The 20,881-nt window shown below is 43.5% G+C and overlaps 1 protein-coding gene across 4 annotated transcripts in view; it reads right to left on the reverse strand.

The window, feature by feature from the left end:
- The window catches only part of ARHGAP17 (Rho GTPase activating protein 17), a 101,724-nt gene that overhangs the window by 35,647 nt on the left and 45,196 nt on the right, over positions 1–20,881 (reverse strand). For all 4 annotated transcript variants that reach the window (XM_055562386.1, XM_055562383.1, XM_055562385.1 and 1 more), the window contains exons 2-9: positions 19,798–19,837; positions 15,518–15,622; positions 10,330–10,403; positions 9,113–9,224; positions 8,803–8,879; positions 5,138–5,249; positions 1,560–1,628; positions 1,319–1,400 (exon numbers count right to left, since the gene is read on the reverse strand). In XM_055562386.1, coding sequence (XP_055418361.1) covers positions 1,319–1,400; positions 1,560–1,628; positions 5,138–5,249; positions 8,803–8,879; positions 9,113–9,224; positions 10,330–10,403; positions 15,518–15,622; positions 19,798–19,837 — 671 coding nt within the window. The remainder of the gene's footprint in view (positions 1–1,318; positions 1,401–1,559; positions 1,629–5,137; positions 5,250–8,802; positions 8,880–9,112; positions 9,225–10,329; positions 10,404–15,517; positions 15,623–19,797; positions 19,838–20,881) is intronic.

A 20,881-nucleotide genomic window follows, 5' to 3' on the forward strand; every position in this document is an offset into this window, starting at 1 on the left:
GACATGCTTCTCCAGGGAAAAGAGCCTTGGGTAAAAATAGAACAGGAGCTTTTCAAAAGGGGGAGTGGAGCTGCTAAAGAAATTTCTTTTTTGCGTCCTTTAGCCAACCCTTCCAGACTAGGCTTCAAAGGCTAAGATGGTGAAGTTTACTATTTTGTCCTGTGTAGAGCACTGAGCATAGGAGGTATCCCGTAACTACAGGCTCTTGGTGCTCTGACCTTGGCCAGCAAGAGCTGGCCCCTTGCAAGGCTGAGTGTTCGCCGGCTGCTTCGTTCCTCTGCACTGTGACTCAACCCCATCACCCAAGAGTTAGGAGATGGAATCAGATGGGAAATGGGCTAAAGAGTCAGGCAAGACACAGAATTTTCTAATTCTGAAATCTAACAACTCTCAGGCACAAAGACTATCTGTTGGGATGGCCTACTATTAATATTTAGGAGAGAGGAGTGGTATTCTTGAGGGGCCAGTGTGTGAGCACAGCCACACCCATGCACACACGTGTATGTTTCACAATCATGGAGTTGTCACACTCAGCGCCTGGCTTAATCCTCTTTCAGCTCAAGACCAAGGCTTCTGTCAGGGGCATTTAAGTTCCAAATGTCAGGACCATACCATAAGGCAAAGCATGTAACATGTCTAAAGGGGACAGCAGTGTCTGATCATTTACTGATCTCTGCTGGGAGATGTTCTGATAGCAAATCAGAGAGGATTAGAATCAAAACTAAACATCAAGGGAAAGTTCAGACTGTTCATAACTCAAGGGTAGGATCAGCAATGTGCCTGAACACAGTGGGCAAAGTGAGTGCTGATGAGAACAAGATCTGAATGAGGTGGTCACGTTCTCATGACCCGATCACACTGATTACATGCCTAATGCTGAGGTATCAGGTACTGGTTTCTAAAATTTCTTTTGGGAAGCCCCCAACTTTTTTCCTAGAGTGTATGCTCCTGGAATCCCAGAGCCAGAATAACACCCTATGGAACAAGTGACTGATTTGGGAGAAGGTAATTAGAGGCTAGAAGGTTTTGAGCCTATTTAGAAGACAGAAGAACAGGTGCTACCCCAAAGGGTGCAGCTTTCTCTTCAACTGAAGGTTTCAGAAGAACTGCGAATGCTCCGTTAGTATGTTAATTTGGGCTTGGAAGAAATTAGAGAATGCAGCAAGGGAAGATGAAAGTGTGCTGGGGAACAGTGCCCGCCGAGGCAGAGCAGCTTTGTCCAGAGGAAACGCATGCAAAGGAGCTGGGTGAAGAAGAACAGAGGCGGAAGTGGCAGAGGCGAGAAGGAGGCATCAGGCCAGCACGCAGGTTACGTTACCTTGATGGGCTCGCAACTCGGGAAGGGCCTTTTCTAAGACTGCTAATGCTTTTCTATGGTAATCTGCTTGAGCTTCTAATAACTGAGAACAGACCCACATTCAAAAACAAAAGTAACGTTAGCATTGGATGGACATACACACAATGGCTGAGCAAAACCAAAAATGACATCTTTTGCAAAAAAAGCTAAAATGACTCAACTTTTACAGTGCTTTCATGTCTTGCCAGGGCAAAGTGCTTACCGTAATAAAGAATTTGCCGTACTCCCCTTCTTTGGCCATAAAGTTGTACATGTCTGCTGCAAGTTGATCCTGGGTAAGTGGAAGAGGAGATGTGTCATTGAAGAAAAGAGAAGTGAAAGCAAATAGCATCTGAGAATTGATATCCATGAACTCCGAGAGCAAAACGTGATGAAACAGCCACAGACTAAATGTCCATCAACTGACTGGTATACTCATACATATGGATGATGAAAAGAATAAGCAAACTTATTATGGCCTGATCTTATTAGGTATGGCCTGATAATAAACCTCTAAGGTTTATTATCAAAATGCCTTGTTAAGATATGAAACAGAACATTATTTCTGGTATAGTATGTTACTACCAGTGTAAAAGAGGGAGAGGAAAGATTTTTACCACCATGTTTGTATAAAAATACCTCTAGGAAAAAAAGCAATAGGGTTTGCTTAATAACAGGGATTACCTGTTGGGAGCAGTGGGAATTAGGAGGAGAAGGACAAGGGTGGAAGAAAGACTTTATACTGTTTTATACTTTTGATATTTGAACTAATGTACAACAGACTGGCTCAAAATTGGGAAAGGAATTCATCAAGGCTGTATATTGTCAACCTGTTTATTTAATTTATATGCAGAGTACATCATGCGAAATGTTGAGGTGGATGACTCACAAGCTGGAATCAAGACTGCTGGGAGAAATATCAATAACCTCAGATATGCAGATGATTCCACCTTAATGGCAGAAAGTGAAGAGAAACTAAAGAGTCGCTTGATGAGGGTGAAAGAGAATGAAAAAGCTGGCCTAAAACTCAACATTAAAAAAACTAAGATCATGGCATATGACCCCATCATTTCATGGCAAACAGATGGGGGAAAACTGGAAACAGTGACAGATTTTATTTTCTTGGGCTCTAAAATCACTGCAGATGGTGACTACAGCCATGAAATTAAAAGAATTCATGGAATTCTTGAAAGAAAAGCTATGACAAACCCAGACAGCATATTAAAAAGCAGAGACATTACTTTGCCAACAAAGGTCTGCATAGTCAAAGCTGTGGTTTTTCCATTAGTCATGTACAGATGTGAGAGTTGGACCATAAAGAAGGCTGAGCACCAAAGAATTGGTACTTTTGAACTGTGGTGCTGGACAAGGCTCTTGAGAGTCCCTTGGACAGCAAGGAGATCAAATCAGTCAATACTAAAGGAAATCAACCCTGAATATTATTGGAAGAACTGATGCTGAAGCTGAAGCTGCAATACTTTGGCCACCTGATGTGAAGAGCCAACTCACTGGAAGAAAAGACAGGAGAAGGGGGTGACAGAAGATGAGATGGTTGGATGGCATCACCGACTCAATGGATATGAGTTTGAGGCAAACTCTGGGAGATAGTGAAGGACAGGGAAGCCTGGTGTGCTGCAGTCCATGGGGTCACAAAGAGTTGGACACAACTTAGTGACTGAACAACAACAAACTGAATTACTTACATAAAAATTAAATAATTTGTTTAAAACTGATAAGTTGGGCAATTGGATATACCCATATTTCAAAATTTCATATACATACGTATAGAATTTCATATATATATATATATATATATACACATATACATATATTCTTTTTTTTAGTGTACCACTTTCTGTTTTGGATAGGGTTCTGGATCTGGTAGAGTAAAACATTTCCCTGAGAGTTCTCAAATACAGATCTACTTTCATGAGGGTTTGAAGTTTGAGTTGATTATATGTATGGTCTAGAAATCCTTAAAATGAGAAAGTTTAGTTTAAAATTGCCCTGGACTAGCAATACCCTCTGGGAGACTGACTCCTAATTCCAAGAAGGCCCACAGATAAAGTCCCTCTTAAAATAAGCTCATGAGACAAAACTGCAGAACAGTCCACCATAAAGGAGAAACAGTCTACCGTAAAGAAACTCTCCCAGAAAATTTAAGAAAACAAAATGAACAAAGACTTAAGCATACATAAATGACTGAAAACATAAGAAAAAAAAATAATGCAATATCAAAAAGGGCAGACTTGAAGAATTAGAACTTTAAAATGAAAAATATAGTCAGTGGAATTCAAAACTCGATTTAATTAAACATCAGATCATACACAGCGCAACAGAGAATCAGTGAAACAGAACTTATATCTTAGGAAACTACCTTATGGTAGGTAGTTTCATAGTAGGTAAGATAGTTTCCTAACTATCTTAGGGAACTAGACGATAACATAAAGAGGAGGAGATATTTTCATACGTTTTCACCATTTGACTTTCCCACAAGCCATGGTGTGGAAGTTCAGAGAAGAGACATCAGCCCATAATGCAGCAGTTCAGACACCCACAGTGAAAGTGAAAGTGAAAGTGAAGTCGCTCAGTCGTGTCCGATTTTTTGTGACCCGTGGACTGTAGCCCACCAAGCTCCTCTGTCCATGGGATTCTCCAGGCAAGAATACTGGAGTGGGTTGCCGTTTCCTTCTCCAAACTTCTAGTCAAATTTATATCCAATAAGGAGCCAGCAGCCGAGAGCTAGGTTAGACCAGATATGAGTGACAATGGCAAAGCTACAAGTCTCTGAACAAGAAAAAGCCAATGTGAGACTTTTATCAGAAGCGTTTGCGTGGTTACCATCTTTTAAATGCAAAGGCTATGGCATGACTTCAGTATTAATTCTTACCCACTATACTATTTTCAACAAGTCATTTTGCTGCAAATTGTCCAAGGTTTCCTATCTTGAAAAGTGAATTATAGTGTAACCTGAATGAACCAAAATATCCAGTCCTAATGCCAGTTTTGGAAAATGGTGAATAATAAGAGGAGGAAAAGTTTCAGGCCATGATTCTAAGACTCACCAAAGACTTGTTTCTTTACCACCTCAAATAACATTTGGAATAAACATCTATTTTCATAGATAAATGCATAGAGAATAAGATCACTTAACCACCTAGCCTGGAATTTAATTTATGAGATATAAATTTTATATTTCTCCCCAAGTGAGAAACCAATTGTCCTAGCAACATCTTAAAAATAATCCTTCCCTTTCTTATGGACATATTATGACCCCATTACTATATATTCAACCCTTAAACACAATAGCATTCATTCTAGAAAATCTATACAATTCTGTTGTTGTGCTTGCTCTGCATTATTTTAATGTCTATAACTTTTATGATATGTTTTTCTATAGTTTTCTCCCTTTATCTCCCCCCATTCTTTATTTATTTTTAGTTGGAGGACAATTACTTTACAATGTTGTATTAGTTTCTGCCATACATCAACATGAATCAGCCATAGGTATACCTATTAAAATCTTTGTTTTAAATAAGCTTAGACATTTTAGTCAAGTTTAAAAAAAAAAAATCCTACTTGAATTTAAAAAATAATGTTTTATTCTGATTATAAAGCAATGTAGAGCCTTGGAAAATAAAGAAGGAAGAAGAAAATAGAAACCACCTTGAACATCATTCAGGGAATTCTAATAGGAATTATAGAAGACATTAAATAATTTGCAATATTTGACTTTTCATCCATCACTTGCAAAAATCAAAAGACTGATTTAAGTACACATTCATTAGGGAATTTTCCTACCTTGCACTGTTCTACTTTATTTCCAGCTTCATCCATCTCTTCCTTTAGGGTATCTATTTTTGATGGAAGCCCCTGAAAGTTGGTTCCTGAAGATTTGTGAGCCTGGTTCCACCTGCAGAAGCACAGGGGTAGGTATTATCTGAGAATCCACTCTATATACTCAATCTTACGGAGTCAAGGATCTAACAGAGACAGATTCCTTTCCCAAAACTGATTCTACCTGGGACAGGTGTCAGTACCTAGGATGCCAGCTTCTCTGGAGTTTATTCTCTAAGAAAGGAAACTGGTGAAAGTGACACAGGCTTCCCGCCGGGACCGGACTCTCGTAGTGCTGGGAGGAGCTGTCCGCTCCGAGTGGAACTGACACGTCTTGTCTCATGCAAGCCCCACTGCTGGAGATCAGTCCATGGAACTTTTTCCTCTAGCGTCCAATCTTGGAATCGTCGCCATGAAATACCCCCTTGTTCTCTTTCTTTGATCTAGAATGTTCCCTGTGCCACTGGGGGTCAGTTGCTGCTCTTCAGGACCCCTTATAACACTGTCAACAACTGTCCTGACCTGTGACTACTTTTAGCAGGTGAAAGCCAGAACTTCAGTCACGGAACTAGTAATCGATAGCAGTGAAAGCACTTTAAGAATTAAAATCACTTGTAAGGGTTAATATTCCAAAGACAACAGCTACAGCAAATCTGAAACATAATGTGGAATGTTTACATTCCTTTCACAGAAAGTCAAAAGGACTCCCTTCCCCCAAATTATACAGCAATAGTCATGGCAGGGGGGCGGTGCATAGGGAATAACACTCTAAAACAACTTCTCTTCGGTTTTCAAGTGTGTTTTGACTTCTTTTTAAATATGGACATACCTGCTATTGTGGAAAGTTCTAGCACTTCAAATTTAAACATGGATGTTATATGGATGCAGATGAGAACCCATGTTAGCAACTTATCAAGCTTCCCAGATGACTGCATTGCCCTCAAAAGGCTCTGCCCTACTTTTTCATGCTCCTGATATGGTGTACTCCTCCACACAAGGCTTCAGTAAATCTGCTGAAGCAAAGCTGGCGAAGGAAAAGCATTGACTTTGAAGTCTGATAGGCTCAAGTCTAAAGGTCAGCTCTGCCTTCATGAGCTGTGTGACCTTGGGCAATGGTCTAACCTCTCTGTGCCTCAGGTTGTCTCATCTGCAAAACTAAGAAAACAAATGCCGTTTGCACGCCAGAACTGTCCTAAGCAACAAAGGAGAGAACAAACATATACGTATATGCGTGTGCATGTGATGGAGTCCCACTTGATATTAGCGCTACCATTTTCCTCCAGGGAAAAACGACATGAATAAGTAAAACTAACAAGGAAATATTCATCTATTTCAGTTTCTTTGATCATTAAATGAACAGGGCCATGAACACAGGATGAATCAGTGTTGAAATCTCCTATGGGATGTGTGTGTTGCAGATGTAAATTCTGGGCAGGTAGGCATCTATAATATTGCTCAACCAACTCCAGCAAGAGTGACTCATAGCTTTGTTTAATTGACCATAAAAACATTCTTCCTTTTCTTCAGCAAAAATCTACCACTGGGCAGCCTGCACTCCCTGATCCTGGTTCTGGCCACAAGATTCTAATCACACATACACAGACGGCAAGACGATGATGGACTTTGCATTCAGAATCCTAGCTCTGCTGTTCATTATGTCTCAGGGCCAAAGCAAGTCATAGACAAGCCATGTGCGGGTGCCTCCTGTGTCTGCAATACAAGTCTCCTCTCAAAGTAGGAGATATCACATAACCTCCTAACCCCCGTCCCCCGACAACCCTCACTGAAGGGTCTCTGCATTCAGTATCTGATAGAGTCTGATTCACAGTAAGGACCTACTTCATGTCTGTTGAAAACATGAACAGGCAAACTGATAGAGATTGGTGGGAGAATCGAAGAACTGACATATCACGTATGTGTATACTGCATGTGGCAAGCACCCAGGTAGGTGGTGGCAATTACCATTTTCACCATGTGTTAATTCCTAGATGTCTCTTTTATCATCTCAACATTCGTTATATCAGGATGTGTCTTAACAATTGATTTGTACATTTAATACAGTGGTGTTTCTATTTCATTTCCCTCTTGAAATCAGGTATTAAATCAGTCGTGCATATGACACTCAATGGCATCTTAGAAACAAGGAAACGCAGCCCTGTTACAGACTTCCTCAATCTGTGATAAAAGCATCTGACACATAGAAAGTCAGTAAATGGTGGCTGTGTCTCCATTTATTTGCCAAACAGAAATAACCACATCTATTTCACAAGAGCGCAATGACGACTATTAACAAAGCAGGGCTCAGCAAAGCCACCTGTTTTGCAAATAAAGTTTTACTCAAACACAGCCTTGCTCATGCATTTACACAATGCCCAGGGCTACTTTTATGCTACAACATCAGAGCTGAGTAGCTGGAACAGGGAGCATCTGGGTGGCAAAGCTGAAAACATTTATTATCTGGCCCTTTACAGAAAAAGCTTGTCAACCCCTGTATAAGGTATGAGAAAGGATCGGGCCTATGGGGGCCATCTCCCTTATCCCCATGTTTCTCATATGAATCATCGATACAAATGCCCTCACGGATGGAGCTGAGGCTGGAGCCCGGAGCGCTAACAGACAGGTCACTTGACATCAGCCCTCTGGGATGGTTACTTGGTTTTACTTAGTTCCTCCCTGTTGAGCACAGCATTTCTTTCTTTCTATTTTTGAGTTAATTATATTGTATTTTGAAATATTTTCCCAGCTTTTCTGAATGTATCGCATGATGTTTTCTCTGATACAGCAAAACATTTGAGTATACAATAGATTACAAGGTCTGCAGTGATAAATTAAAGATAAAAGTGCTTTTTAATCTATTTGCAGACACAGCTTCAGATATAGTTCTTCCTGTTTCTGGTTGTTGGCAGAACATAAGCAGTTTCTTACATGTTTTTAAAATTTACAGTCAGGCTCTTTCCCTTTATCTGGAAGGAAACTGAGTTCCCCTTTCCGCAGTCCTTTCATCTTGTGGAAAAGAGACCACAGGAAAGTGCAGATGAGAAGAAGGTCAGAGGGGAAGAGAGGTTCGATAAAATGTGACAATTAAAAAATGAAACTAACTATGCTCTACGAAGGAAGGACGATTTACTCCCTTCCTTGAGTCCTGTCTGTTCTCCACAAGCACGTGCAACGAGAAGGAATGCCTGTTCCAGGATGGAGTGGAGCACAGAATCCCTTGACTGTGAAAAATGATCAAAACCACACGAGTGTATCTTGACACAGTGGGACCCTTGCGGTTGCTAAGATCACAGATCTATTTATTCCTACACTCTACTACTCCAAGAGCAACGCTCTTAGTTTTTCTTAGAACTATCTCTTCTTCCCTGAATACACTTAGGTTTGTGTTTTTTTCCTGTCTCCTTTCACTGTTGGTTGATTAACAGCAGGGTGTTCTAACACCATCCCGCTGGGAGAATGAGGCCGGAAAGCAGGTTACGTGGGCTGTGACTCGGTCTGAGAGTCAGGTGTGTGAGTCTGCGGCAACTTCCGCTTTGTCCACCCAGCGGTCTTCATCTGTGTTGAGGAGGGGCGTGGTTGCTGGGCATGTCATGGAAGACCGCATTGTGGGTTATTTTTCAGCTTTATCTTACCTGGCTCTGACCGAGTCCCAGTCTAACACCAGTTTGGCGAGCTGCTTCCTCTGCTTCTGGATGTTGGGAATCTCAACCTGCAAAGAAGAACACACCAACACACCACATGGGACGAGCTCCAGGGTTTTCAGTTTAACATTTGAAATTGTAGTCTTTATTTACAAATGTTTTTCCTCTTTAGGCAAAGGATTTTGTACCCTCCGCTTACTCCCCTTTTTTCCAAAAAGAAGCATAAATGTCAAAAGCACTGATTGTTAAAATTTCAGATACAAGTGAACCTTCCCCGTCCAGCCCCCACCGAAGCCCCCACCTCTGCGATGCCATACAGAGGGTCCACAATCTCCTTCTCGACAAAGACTTCGTGCTGAGAGAGTTCCAGAGCCAGCTGATTCTCAGCATCGCCACACGTCTCCAGCATCTTCCTTTAAAAACAAGATACCCCGACAACACATGTACATCCATTAAATCTGGCCCCCAAAGCCCACACTGAGCCAGCTCCGCACTCCCCATGATGGGAACACCTTAGGGCGCTACACAATAGAGCCTTAAAAATGTTATAAATTTATTAGGGCGTGAGTCCACAGGCTTGTTCTCTAAAATGAACAAGACTATCTCGGGTACACTGTGTGTGTGCACGGGTGGGATGTGTGTAAACAGTGAGGTGGCAACTCACTGAAAGGTTAGGTCCTTGGATCAGGGGACGACCAAGAATTCTCAAAAGCACTCTGAAAATCGTTTAAAACATACATCAAGTTCATTATACTATTTTGTTTTTTGTCTGCTAGAAAATAATAGTAAAGTTCATTATACTGTATTTGTTTTCTGTCTTCACGGCCTAGGCAGTGCCCGTCGAAGAACAACAGAGAACTACAGGGCGCAGAGCATGGCAGACCCTGGAAATGGGCTGAAAACTCCAAAGGTCATACCCAGCTGGGAAAGGAGGGCCTGTCTGATAGCAGGAGAGAGAGCTGACAGGACCCAAGGACACTAGCCTCATAGAGAAGCAGGTGGAAGGAAAGGCCAGCCTTCCCTTTTACAATGAAAACAGCTTTACTATTAGATTTTAAAACTATATAATACATGATCACTGTAAAAAAAAAAAAAAAAAGAAAGAGCCACATAATTCAGCAAAGGCCCTATTTTGAGAAGGCCTCCACTGACATTACGGTGATCATCTTTAAAGAAGTGACTCTTAAGGATTGGAAGGGACTGGTCAGGGCCTACAAATCTGAGTCAATACCTGAACCATGGAAGGGACTGAGTTCTTTATATCCAGGCTCAGCAGAATAAACATTGACCTATCAATTACTTCATCATCCGCCCTCTGTAGCATTGATCCCTGCTTCTATTAAAAGAGACTCTCTAGCATCCCAGGGGCCTCCCCTGGGGCCTGAGCCGTTCCCCTGGCAGATGGGCCATGCCATCATGCTCACAGTCCCTCTGGTCACACAGGAGGCCGCCCCCCAGCCACCCACTTCCACCAACCCACAGGGCGCTCGGCTCTTTCTGATAGCAGTCAATTCTTACCCCAGGAGAGAGTCTTCTAGCTGAGTTGATGCTTCCTGCATATTCTGAGCGAGAGCTGTCAGAGGGAGTTTTTTCTGGAAGGCAGAAGACAATGGGGTTTTGTTTTTTTCATTAGAGTTGACACCCATTCTTAATTACCTGCGTCAGATCATCAGTCATTGGTTTCTCCTCCAGGTACACCGCACAGGTAAGAGATACTTGTTTAGGTTTAGATTCTGGTCTCAAAGGTATCAATTGTCTGACTTAACCTCTGTGTTCGTTTCCTCATGCCTGGAAATTAGGGCTAACAGTACAAGGGTCCTAGGGCTGTCTGTTGACTAAAGGAGAGATGTCAAGGTCAAGCAACCCCCCACATGGTAAGTACTTAGTAGATGTAAGCTGCTATTATTACTGTTGTTGTTGCCATTACTATAATTACTGATTAATCAAGAGCATACTATGTCCCATGCACTAGGGACATGGGACGTAAGACACAGATCATGCCCTCTGATTATCATGGCAAATAAATGCCATGAAGTGCTCAAATTTCAAAAACTGCTAGAATACTCATTCTTAAACTGGCTCTTACATTGGCTGTAATCATAAAGATTTTGCTTCCATTAAAAATTTGAAAATACCAAGCTAAATATCCAAAAGAGATTTTTAAGGTTTTTAAGCATAAAACCATTCCTGTTCCTATCAGAGATTGCTTTTTCAGCTAGAAATGACCGTAAGGGTCATCTGATTAATGTTTGCATAGTGCGGCTGGGAAATGGGAAGCCCAGGGCGCTTACGTGGCCTGACCAGGCACCCCGGTGAGGGCACGGAGCCAGACCTTAGTGCTGATGGCCTGAGCCCTGGTTCAGAGTCTGTCCACACCTGGCTGGTGGTTCATCTCAGAATATGGGCAGAAGATGCCAGGACAGCTGCACGCAGGTTGGTCATAACACCATAACCTGCTAACAAAAATTGCTTTCAATGCTGCAGCACCCCATGTCATTTCGCCTTCCAAGTAGGAACAGCACTCATGTTTAAAACCCAGGGTTCACCTTGCCGTGGCATAGCTCTGCCTCAACCTCACGCACGGCACCTGCCTTTCCTGCTTTCAAACGGGTCCACTCGATATACTTATAGAATTTCTCTGGAAGGCTATACAAGAAACTCCTACTACTGGTGGTCCTGGAGAGGGGCACTGGGGGCCCAGGGAACAGAGCTGGGAGAAACATCATGTTACGTTCACTTGAATATTATGGATTTTGACCATGTAAATGGACAGCCCATTCAAAATGGCACATTTAAATTAAAAAATAAATAACAATGGGGACTTCCCTGGCCGTCCAGTGCACTTCCATGCAGAGGTCATGGGTTCGATCCCTGGTCAGGGAACTAAGTTCCCACATGCGGCATGGTACAGCAAAAATAAAACAAAATAATATAAAAAATAAATAAAAATAAATAACAACAAATATATTTATCCATCTCCCTTGCCTGTCAGGTTATTTTCAAATAAACAAACAACAGGCTTTATCTGCCCCACAGGAGACGCTTCTGGCTTCCACCTTTCTAGACTAGGAAGCTATAAGAAAATGGGCAGTACACTTGGATCACAACAGAGGATAATTCATATGTTTTGGTGATGCTGCCTTTCTAAGGGAACTTAATGTATGCTCAATGCAATAAGGAAGAGAAATATACTTTGTGCAACTCTAGATGGAGGTCTATGGGGAAACAAATCATAAAGAGAAGAGTTTATTTTGACAAGTATCATTCAAGTACCCAGCTGTAACTAAGCTGTGGTTTCCATGCCCTGACTCCCAAGCACAACAATCCTGTTTCCTAATGTCCAGATTACAGATATTCCGCTCATTGGACACTTGAGCTGATTAATGAAGATGCTGTCTACTCACATCAGACGCCTCCACAGAGATGGCTGAGGGCGTCCTAATTTACAAAAGGCATGCCAGGTACACAAAAATAATTTCAGATCTAACATGTATGACCCACAATATAAGCTGAGAAGTTTGGGTTGAGAAGGCCACCTGCTACGTCTCTCTTCCCTCCAATTCTTGCCTCTCTCCAAGCATGTAAGCTTTCGATGGGGCCTGGGGGAGGCTCCTCTGGTATTTCCTCAAGCCTGAGAGGCTGCTGTGATTTTCTCAACATGACTGACATCTGATGGCCACCTATCACCTGTCATTTCCATGGTGACTCCTCTTCCCATGTGAAGACTGTAGACATTCTCAGAGCCTGTCTTGGGCACTTTGATTTGAGGTTGGAAAACAAAGGCTAAGACATTAGGTTTCAGAAATGAGGGTGATACACCTTTGCTCCTGCTGCCTGAAGAGGCCCATCACCTGACACTCTCTCTCCTTTACAGCTAGGCCACTGCCTCCTCCAGGAAGCCTCCCTTAACTACCCCTCTCCTCCTCTGGTGTCCATTCTTGGTCCTGGGCTGTGTCTCAAAGTAGACCAAAGGAACAAGAAGACAGCTCTGTGTGAAGGACAATGACCTATAGCATGAATGGGAGGAAGCAGGAAATACTGAGACTGATAAGGAAAATTTGATCAGATTATGATGGGCTCAAGTCATCTTCCCCACGTGGCTCAGTGGTAAAGAATCTTCCTGCAATACAGGAGGTGCAGGTTTAATCCCTGGGTCAGGAAGATCCCCTGGAGAAGGAAATGGCAACACACTCCAGTATTCTTGTTTGGATAATCCCAGGGGCAGAGAAGCCTGGTGGGCTACACTTCATAGGGTCTCAAAGAGATGGACACAACTGAGTGACTGAACACACAAGTCCTCTAAAGAGCCTGGACTTTAGGATATTTTGTACAGCACAGAGAAAATGGCCAATATTTTATAACAATTTTAAGTGGAGTGTAATCTATAAAATATTAAATCATGCAGAAGGATAACAGGATCAACTTTTGTTGTTTGTATTTGTTTTTTTGGCCTCTCTGCATGGAATGTGGGCTCTTAGTTTCCTGACCAGGGATTGAACCTGTGCCCTCTGCACTGGAAGTGCAGAGTCTTAACCCCTGGACCGCCAGGGAAGTCCAGGATCAATTTGTATTTGAGGAAACCAACTCTGGTGATCACACTGAAGAAAGGCTAGAAAAAGAAGGCAATTAAAGGCAGACAATGTAGCTCAAGAAGTGACTGAACAGTCCATATGACAGGTAACTGGGTCTTACATTTAGGCAAAGGTGGTAAAGATGGAGTAGAAGTGAGGAATTCAAGACATAGTCAGACAGAATCACAGGACTTGCAAATCAAGCAGCTATGGGAGGGAGAGGATAAGACAAGCAGGAGAATAAGATAACCTGGTCTGCATAGTAGGGTGCATGGGATTCACAAGTCAACACAGAAGGAAGACTAGGTTATGCATGCTAAAATAGATAACCAGGGGAGGCAGTATTTTGCTGATTGAAGATGGTTTACAAGTGCCAACAAGGTCCTACTTGTAGAGCACCAGGAACTCTGCTCAATGTTATACAGCCGCCTGGATGGGAGGTGAGTTTGGGGTAGAATGGATACATGTATATGTATGGCCGAGTCCCTTTGCTGTCTACCTGAATCTATCACAACATTGTTAATCAGCTATACTCCAGTACAAAATCAAAAGTTTAATTAAAAAAAAAAAAAAAAGACAACATGGTTTACAAGTACCTGAATAAACACACTAGTTAGGAGCCATGAGGAGAGGAGGGGCCCCAAGGAGTATGAAGGCGAGAATAAGGAGATGAATGGAAGACCCTTAGAGAATGTTATTAACAGGGGAGCAGAGCAGAGGCCATGGCAAGAAAATATGAAGGAATAGTGGCAGCAGGACCAGTGGGTTGGGCCTGGTTCTGATGGCAAGCTGGCCAGAAACATGTGTAGGAAATATCAGAGGAGATGACACAGATCATCTGCCACCAATTCTTATGCAACATCTACTGACAAATAAAACAATATGGGAAATCATAGCTTCCCTAAAAGCCATTAAAACTCCCACTTTAGAGTTACATGGGCTTCTAAGGGTCAGAGTATGCTCACAGGCTGGGAACCTGTACACTAAGGAGGCAACCGCCTGATGAACAAAGCTGCTGTGCTCTGCTCAAGTGATACGGGGACTGGGATGCTTTGAGCAAACGTACCCTGGAGTAGACGTCGGATTGTTTCCTAGAGCCCATCCTTCCTCCTGCCTATAACAGCATCCTGAGTCCTGCTGAGGATCTATTCTGGTTTTGATGGAGCCTACAAGCTGGAGGTAAGACCACAGCCCAAACTCTGGGATGAGCCGTGATTAACTTAAGCTAACCAGCACGTCCGTCTCCTCACCCAAACTCACCCCCACCCACCGTAACTGGTGGGGGTTGGGAGGAGGTTGTTCAGAAATGGAGAATGTGACCCAACGCACATCAATGCAATGGGAAGGGACTTCTACCTGCCAATGGATTGGGAAAAAAGAAGTTTCCTCACTCCATTAAGGACACTACTAGAAGACATGCTCTCTACTTCAGTTGGACATGCACAAAGAAGCAGGCAGCCCATGGAAGCTGCTGGTAGCCAGCCTGCACCATGAGGGATAAAGCAGACACTGAAATAGCTAAGAGGAGAGAAGGAAAGAAACTGGGGTCCTGGTTACATCACTGAAAAGCTAGACCAAGCCCTACCTGCAGTCATCCCAACTACTGGACTTATGAGTAAGTCAGTTAATTCTACTTTCTCAGATAATTCAAGAGAGGCTTTCAGCTTTCTGCTGTCAAAGGATTTCTAATTGATGGTACAGTCTCTAAAGGGCTTCCCTTGTGGCTCAGCTGGTAAAGAATCTGCCTGCAATGTGGCAGACCTGGGTTCAATCCCTGGGTTGGGAAGATCCCCTGGAGAAGGGAAAGGCTACCCACTCCAGTATTCTGGCCTGGAGAATTCCATGCACTGTATAGTCCAGGGGGTTGCAAAGAGTCAGACACGAGTGAGTGACTTTCACTTTCACTTTCAACCTCTAAAAGCACCTGGAGAGAATTCAGTGTGAGCAGGGCCTTCAGCTCAGGGAAGCATGAAAGAATGCTACGGTCAGGCACGAGTCACGAGCGTGAATGGCGATACAAGGTTCATGTCTGCAGCCAAACCTTCTGATGCTACTTGGGAAAAATCGACTGATAAAGAGCAAGAAGCTTCTCAGGGACACGAGAATCGGGGCTCCGAGTCCCACCGGGTACTCACGTGTCTCCTCTCTGCGTCGGTGCCATGCTGGCCCTGGAAGCAGGCCATGAGACGCTTGTGGGAATGGTGACACATGGAGCGCACTGTGTCCAGGCGCCGCTCAATCTGAAAACACAAAGACAGATGAGTGGTTGGCAGGGCTCAGGAACCAGCTCAGCCTCCTCTCCTGCAGTGTTTGCATGTAGGCAGGGAAAAGTGTCCTGCCATAGAATTTTTCAGCTCTCAGGTGTAAATGGAAAAGGTTCCCATGCACCTACACCAGGACTTCTCACTACTGGCAGCTGGACTGGATAATTCTGGGCTAGGGGCAGCTGTCTAGTGCATTATCGGTGTGTTTAGCATCATCTCTGGCTTCCACTCACTAGACGCCGGTAGCACCCAACTGCCCCCTTTCTGACAACCAAACTGCCCCTGAATATTGTCAAATACTCTCCCAGAGGCCAAAATGGCCCCTGGTTTTGCAGTGAAGCTTCAGATCCCTTAAAGGCTGACTCCATGTGCAGGAGGAGGGGACAGTCCTGACTAGAGCTTGCTCTTTGATGAGTGGTGGCCAAGCCACACACTACAGCACCAGCAAAGTCCTGGGTCCAACCAGCAATACTGCAGATGAACAAGCTGAGGCCAGTCCAGGCCCACTGCCCAGTGGGAAAGCCGCGGGGACATTCAGCTTTCTCTAGATTGTGGCAATGGAGTCCTCCACACGCAGTACATCAGACAGAAGAGTCAAAAGATGTGCTCCGCAACTGATACTTGAGATCAGTGTTTTCAAAATTATTCCTTATTGTTCCTTATTGGGCTTGGGATGGAGGAGGGTGGGGGTGTTTTTGCCTTTATTTATTTATTGTTTTAGATCAAACCTCTAAAGCAAAATGGACAGCCAACAGTAAGAAACTCTGACTCCTGGGGCCCACTCATCATCATTGGCTTCCCAAAATATTATTGCTGGGATATGGCTGTTTATGGCAAAGAGAGCTGCTTTTTACAGGAAGGAATGCCAAAAATGTGTATTCTGATGACTCATTAAGAATGAGGGCAGGCCCTTAGGGATGCTTTCTATTTTAAAGAAAAATCAACAGATTTCAAGCAGAATACATTTTTACCCCAAAATATTTTACCCAAAGAGATGGTTTTGGGCCTCCTTCTCAAGCAGCCCTTCTTCAGACTGGGGGCCCCTCCCAGGACCCTGATCTGCAGCCTCATTTATTTAGGACCAGATGCCACATCACTTGCCCCAAATTTTATAATGACCTGATTGTAAGGCATTGGAAAATTAATACATATTCTCCATTGGCCATAAAAGCAGGGACGGGGGGAACCCAGAAAACTCCATTTTTACTTGATTCCATTTTCCACCGGTGGTGGTTTAGTCGCTAAGTCGTGTCCGATTTTTGCGACCCCGTGGACTGTAGCCTGCCAGGCTCCTCTGTCCATGGGATTCTCCAGGCAAGAATAACAGGGTGGGTTGCCATTTCCGTCTCCAGGAGTTCTTCCCAACCCAGGAACTGAACCCAGGTCTCCTGCATTGGAGGCAGATTCTTTACTGACTGAGCTGAGAAGGAAGCCCCAATTTCCTCTAGAATTCCTTGATGACTCAGACAGTAAAGAATTCACCTGCAGTGCAGGAGACCCAGGTTGGATCTGTGGGTCGGGAAGATCCCCTGGAGAAGGGAATGGCTACCCACTCCAGGATTCTTGTCTGGAGAACTCCATGGACATAGGAGCCTTGTGGGCTACAGTCCACGGGGTCGCAAAGAGTCAGACATGACTGAGTGACTTCACTTTTATCAAGTCCACAACGACAGGGCCTTGGTCTCTTATGTTCACTGATTTATCCCGAGTGCTTTGATCACTGCCTGGCCCATGAATGGAAGGTAGTATGTGTTGAAGGAACAAGTATATACTGAGTCCCTGTACACGGTATTGGAAAAACAACAGTAAATAATTTGTGGTTCTTGCCCTCCTGGGGTTGGCAGCCTCTTGGAGAAACTCCATACAAACAAGATAAAAGGGCGGCCTCTTGAACTGCTCTAACTGAGATCTAAGAAAAGAGGCAGGAGAAAGAGCAAATTAAGGGAAGTCTCACACCAGAAACAAAATAACTTCCGTGGCTTGTGAAAGTGGCAATCGTATCAACAAGTCACTAATATTTACCCCTTACTATGCGCCAGGCTCTGCCCCCAGGGCTGACCACGTTTAACCCATGAGCCCCTCCTAACAGCCCTACGGCGTGACATGTCGATTACCTTTCTTCTAGAGAAGTGGACACTGAGGCAGAGGGAGGTTCAGAGAATTCTTGAGGGCACCCAACTAGTTAGGGGCAGACCTGGCATGGAATACAGGTGGCTGGTCACCAGACTCAGCACTTTGAATCACGACACGCCTTCTTCATGGCTAAAGATCACAGAAATAAGAGCAGGAAAACAACTGCTGCAGACGTGGAGTATCTGTGTTATAAGGAGTTCCTATATCCTGTGATAAACCGCAATGGAAAAGAATAGGAAAAAGGATATATAGATAGCTATAACTGAATCATTGTGCTGTACAGCAGAAATTAATACAACCCTGCAAATCAACTAAACTTTAATAAATTAAAAAAAAAATAATAAGGATTTATAGAAACTAGCAAACTCCTCAGGCCCCAGTGGGTGTTTGAGCAAAGAGACAAGAACAGACAGTCACTGTCTGAGTCCCGTATGATCTCTGCAATCCTCCACCTGCCAGCAAGAGCTCTGGTCTCTCCTCAGGACTTTGGGATGAAATTACTGACATGAGATGTGGGAATGAGAATGTTCACAGGAAAACCTAGTGGAACTGGAACAAACAATATTTCTAAAAGTCTGAAAATGGATTTGAAATATCTGATTAAAGTTAGTGGGGAAATAGTGTTAAGAATCTGATTCTTAAGCTACAATATGTGTGTGTTAGTCGCTCAGTCGTGTCCAACTCTTTGTGACCCCATGGACTGTAGCCCGCCAGGCTCCTCTGTCCATGGTATTTTCCAGGCAAAAATAATGGGGTGGGTAGCCATTCTCTTCTCCAGGGGAGTTTCCTGACCCAGGGATCGAATCCGGGTTTCCAGATTATTTACCATCTGAGCCACCTGGGAAGCCCTAAACTATAATATTGTACATCAACTATACCTCAATTAAAACATTTTTTAAAGATTATAGTTCTTTAATAAATCTTTTTTAAAAAACCTAGTCCTTGATAAAAATTTCTAGTCCTTAAAAATAGAAAAAAAAAAAGTGCTCTTAAAATCTTCTACCTGCAGAAGACTATCATAATTTAGGAGACTGTTTTGGCATGGGGTGGGAGCAGAGCACAGGCGGTGTTTTTCTAAATTATGCAGCTCCTTCTCTCCACGGGAAGAGACAGAAAGCCATCTGGGAGCAGATCTCTGGTCTCCAGGGACTCCTTGGAGCACACCTGAGGCAGGTTATGAAAATAAGAGGCTAGGAGACAGGTGGAGAAGTCTTAACAAAACCTGCATGTGGAAGGGGTCCTGTCTTTCTCGAAGTATTCAGTGTGGGTGGGGATCAAGGGGGGTTGGGTGAAGTGATGTGTATATAAGGGTCCCAGCCCTCCTGGGAGAAATGCCCAGCCCCACAGTTAGGGAAGCCTACTGAGAGATGGCATGGAGTAGCTGTAATTAAGGTCTGTGGCAGGAAACGCCCCTTCCTGTACAAAGAGGAAACTCTGGCCTAGCCATTGGAGGCCACCCTAGAGCCCCTGGGTGGTTTTGAGAGACCTGGTCACTGTCACTGAGACTCTGAGTCCTGCAGGACCCAATTTAGCTCAGTTTGGGGGAAAAGAAGCATAAAATGGAGCAAAAAATCCAAACTCTGTTGGAGCTAGTGGGGTCACTGCTGCAGCTGGTGGGGCCTGTTGCATCAAGGGCACTGCACAGCGGCCTGCAGGGACCTGTGACCAGGCCACGGTGCCAACTGCCCAGACGACCCAGCCAGGCTCCGCCCCCTGTCCCCACCCCAACACCTGGCACTTGAACTGGGGACTAGCCCCATCTGAACTTCATAACATGACACCAAAGTTTCAGATCCCCTTTTATCACCGTGCAACTCAACTGCTTTTCTTTTCCTGCTCAAAACCATGCTAATCATGCTAATTCTGTTTCGGGAAAAATCCCCCCAAAACAAAGAACCATAAGGTTCAGTTCTCCCCTATGGGTTTTTTGATTTGTTTGGTTTTTTCTACCTATGGGCTTTTTTGTTGTTGTTGTTCTTATTTAAATGGAGCACTTTAAAAAGTCTTTCTTTTGTTACCTGTAACAGATCTTCACTGAGGACTTCTGTTTTCTCGGCCCTGTGGGAAAAATTCAAAGTTCAGAGTTAGACGTCTGGAAATAAAAAGCAACCCATGAAACTGAGTAATTAGTATTCTGGAGTTTAAAACACAACAGGTAGAAATGAATGATCACAAGGGGGGATTTTTACCAGTTTTTATATTAGAGGGCGACTTTAGCAAAGCCACAAAGAAACAAACAAATGAAAGTTTGCAGAAACTAGCAACCCTCAAGACCAAATGATTGAGATCAGTGGTTCTCAAACTTGGGCATGCACAGACCCAGCAAGGGGGGGTGGGGGAGGAGGTGTGGCCTTAAAATGCCATAGTCCAGAATTGTAGTGAGATCCTGAATTTGTAACAAGCCCCTCCCTGCCCAGAATTCCCTGGCAGGAGGCCTGTAGACCACACTTTGAGAAAAGACTGCTCTGGAAAAAATTAAACTTCAGTTCTTAAAATGATCACTTCTGAGTTTCACAGCAAACAAGTGTGCCACAGATCCAGAAAGGTTATGCAATCGTACACACAGGGTAACAACACTTAAGTCTTCCTTCCTTCAGCTATCTCATCTTTACTTTCAAAAGAGACAAAATATTTTCATCCTTATCTATGCTTCAGAACTCCTGCTGACCTTTCTAGAGGACTGATACAGCAGCTGACAATCAGCAGAGAATGTGAGCTGCTGGAACCTCACGTGCCAGACCACCATCTTTTTCCAAGAAGATTTTTCTCTGCAGTCCAAAACAGCAGCATTGTTGGTATAGCCAGAATCACTACAAATCACTACATTCTGGACTTCTGGTTCAAATAGTGATTTAAGCCCAGTCATTTAACATCCCTACCAAATTCCCATTGAAACAAACTGGGACATTTTTAAAGGAAAATGAAAAAAAAAAAAAAAAATTCAGTTCTGATCACACTGTAGGAGGGAGGAGGCAAGACCATTGATGAATCAGAAAATTTGAAGCCTTTTTATAAGATACACTGCCGAATGGAAGGCTGCATGACCTTGGTCTTGCCCATGAACCAACACAAGAGAAGGAGAAGGTATCTGGCCAGAAAAAC

This window comes from Bubalus kerabau, chromosome 23, assembly GCF_029407905.1.
Source record: "Bubalus kerabau isolate K-KA32 ecotype Philippines breed swamp buffalo chromosome 23, PCC_UOA_SB_1v2, whole genome shotgun sequence".
NCBI lineage: Eukaryota > Metazoa > Chordata > Mammalia > Artiodactyla > Bovidae > Bubalus > Bubalus kerabau.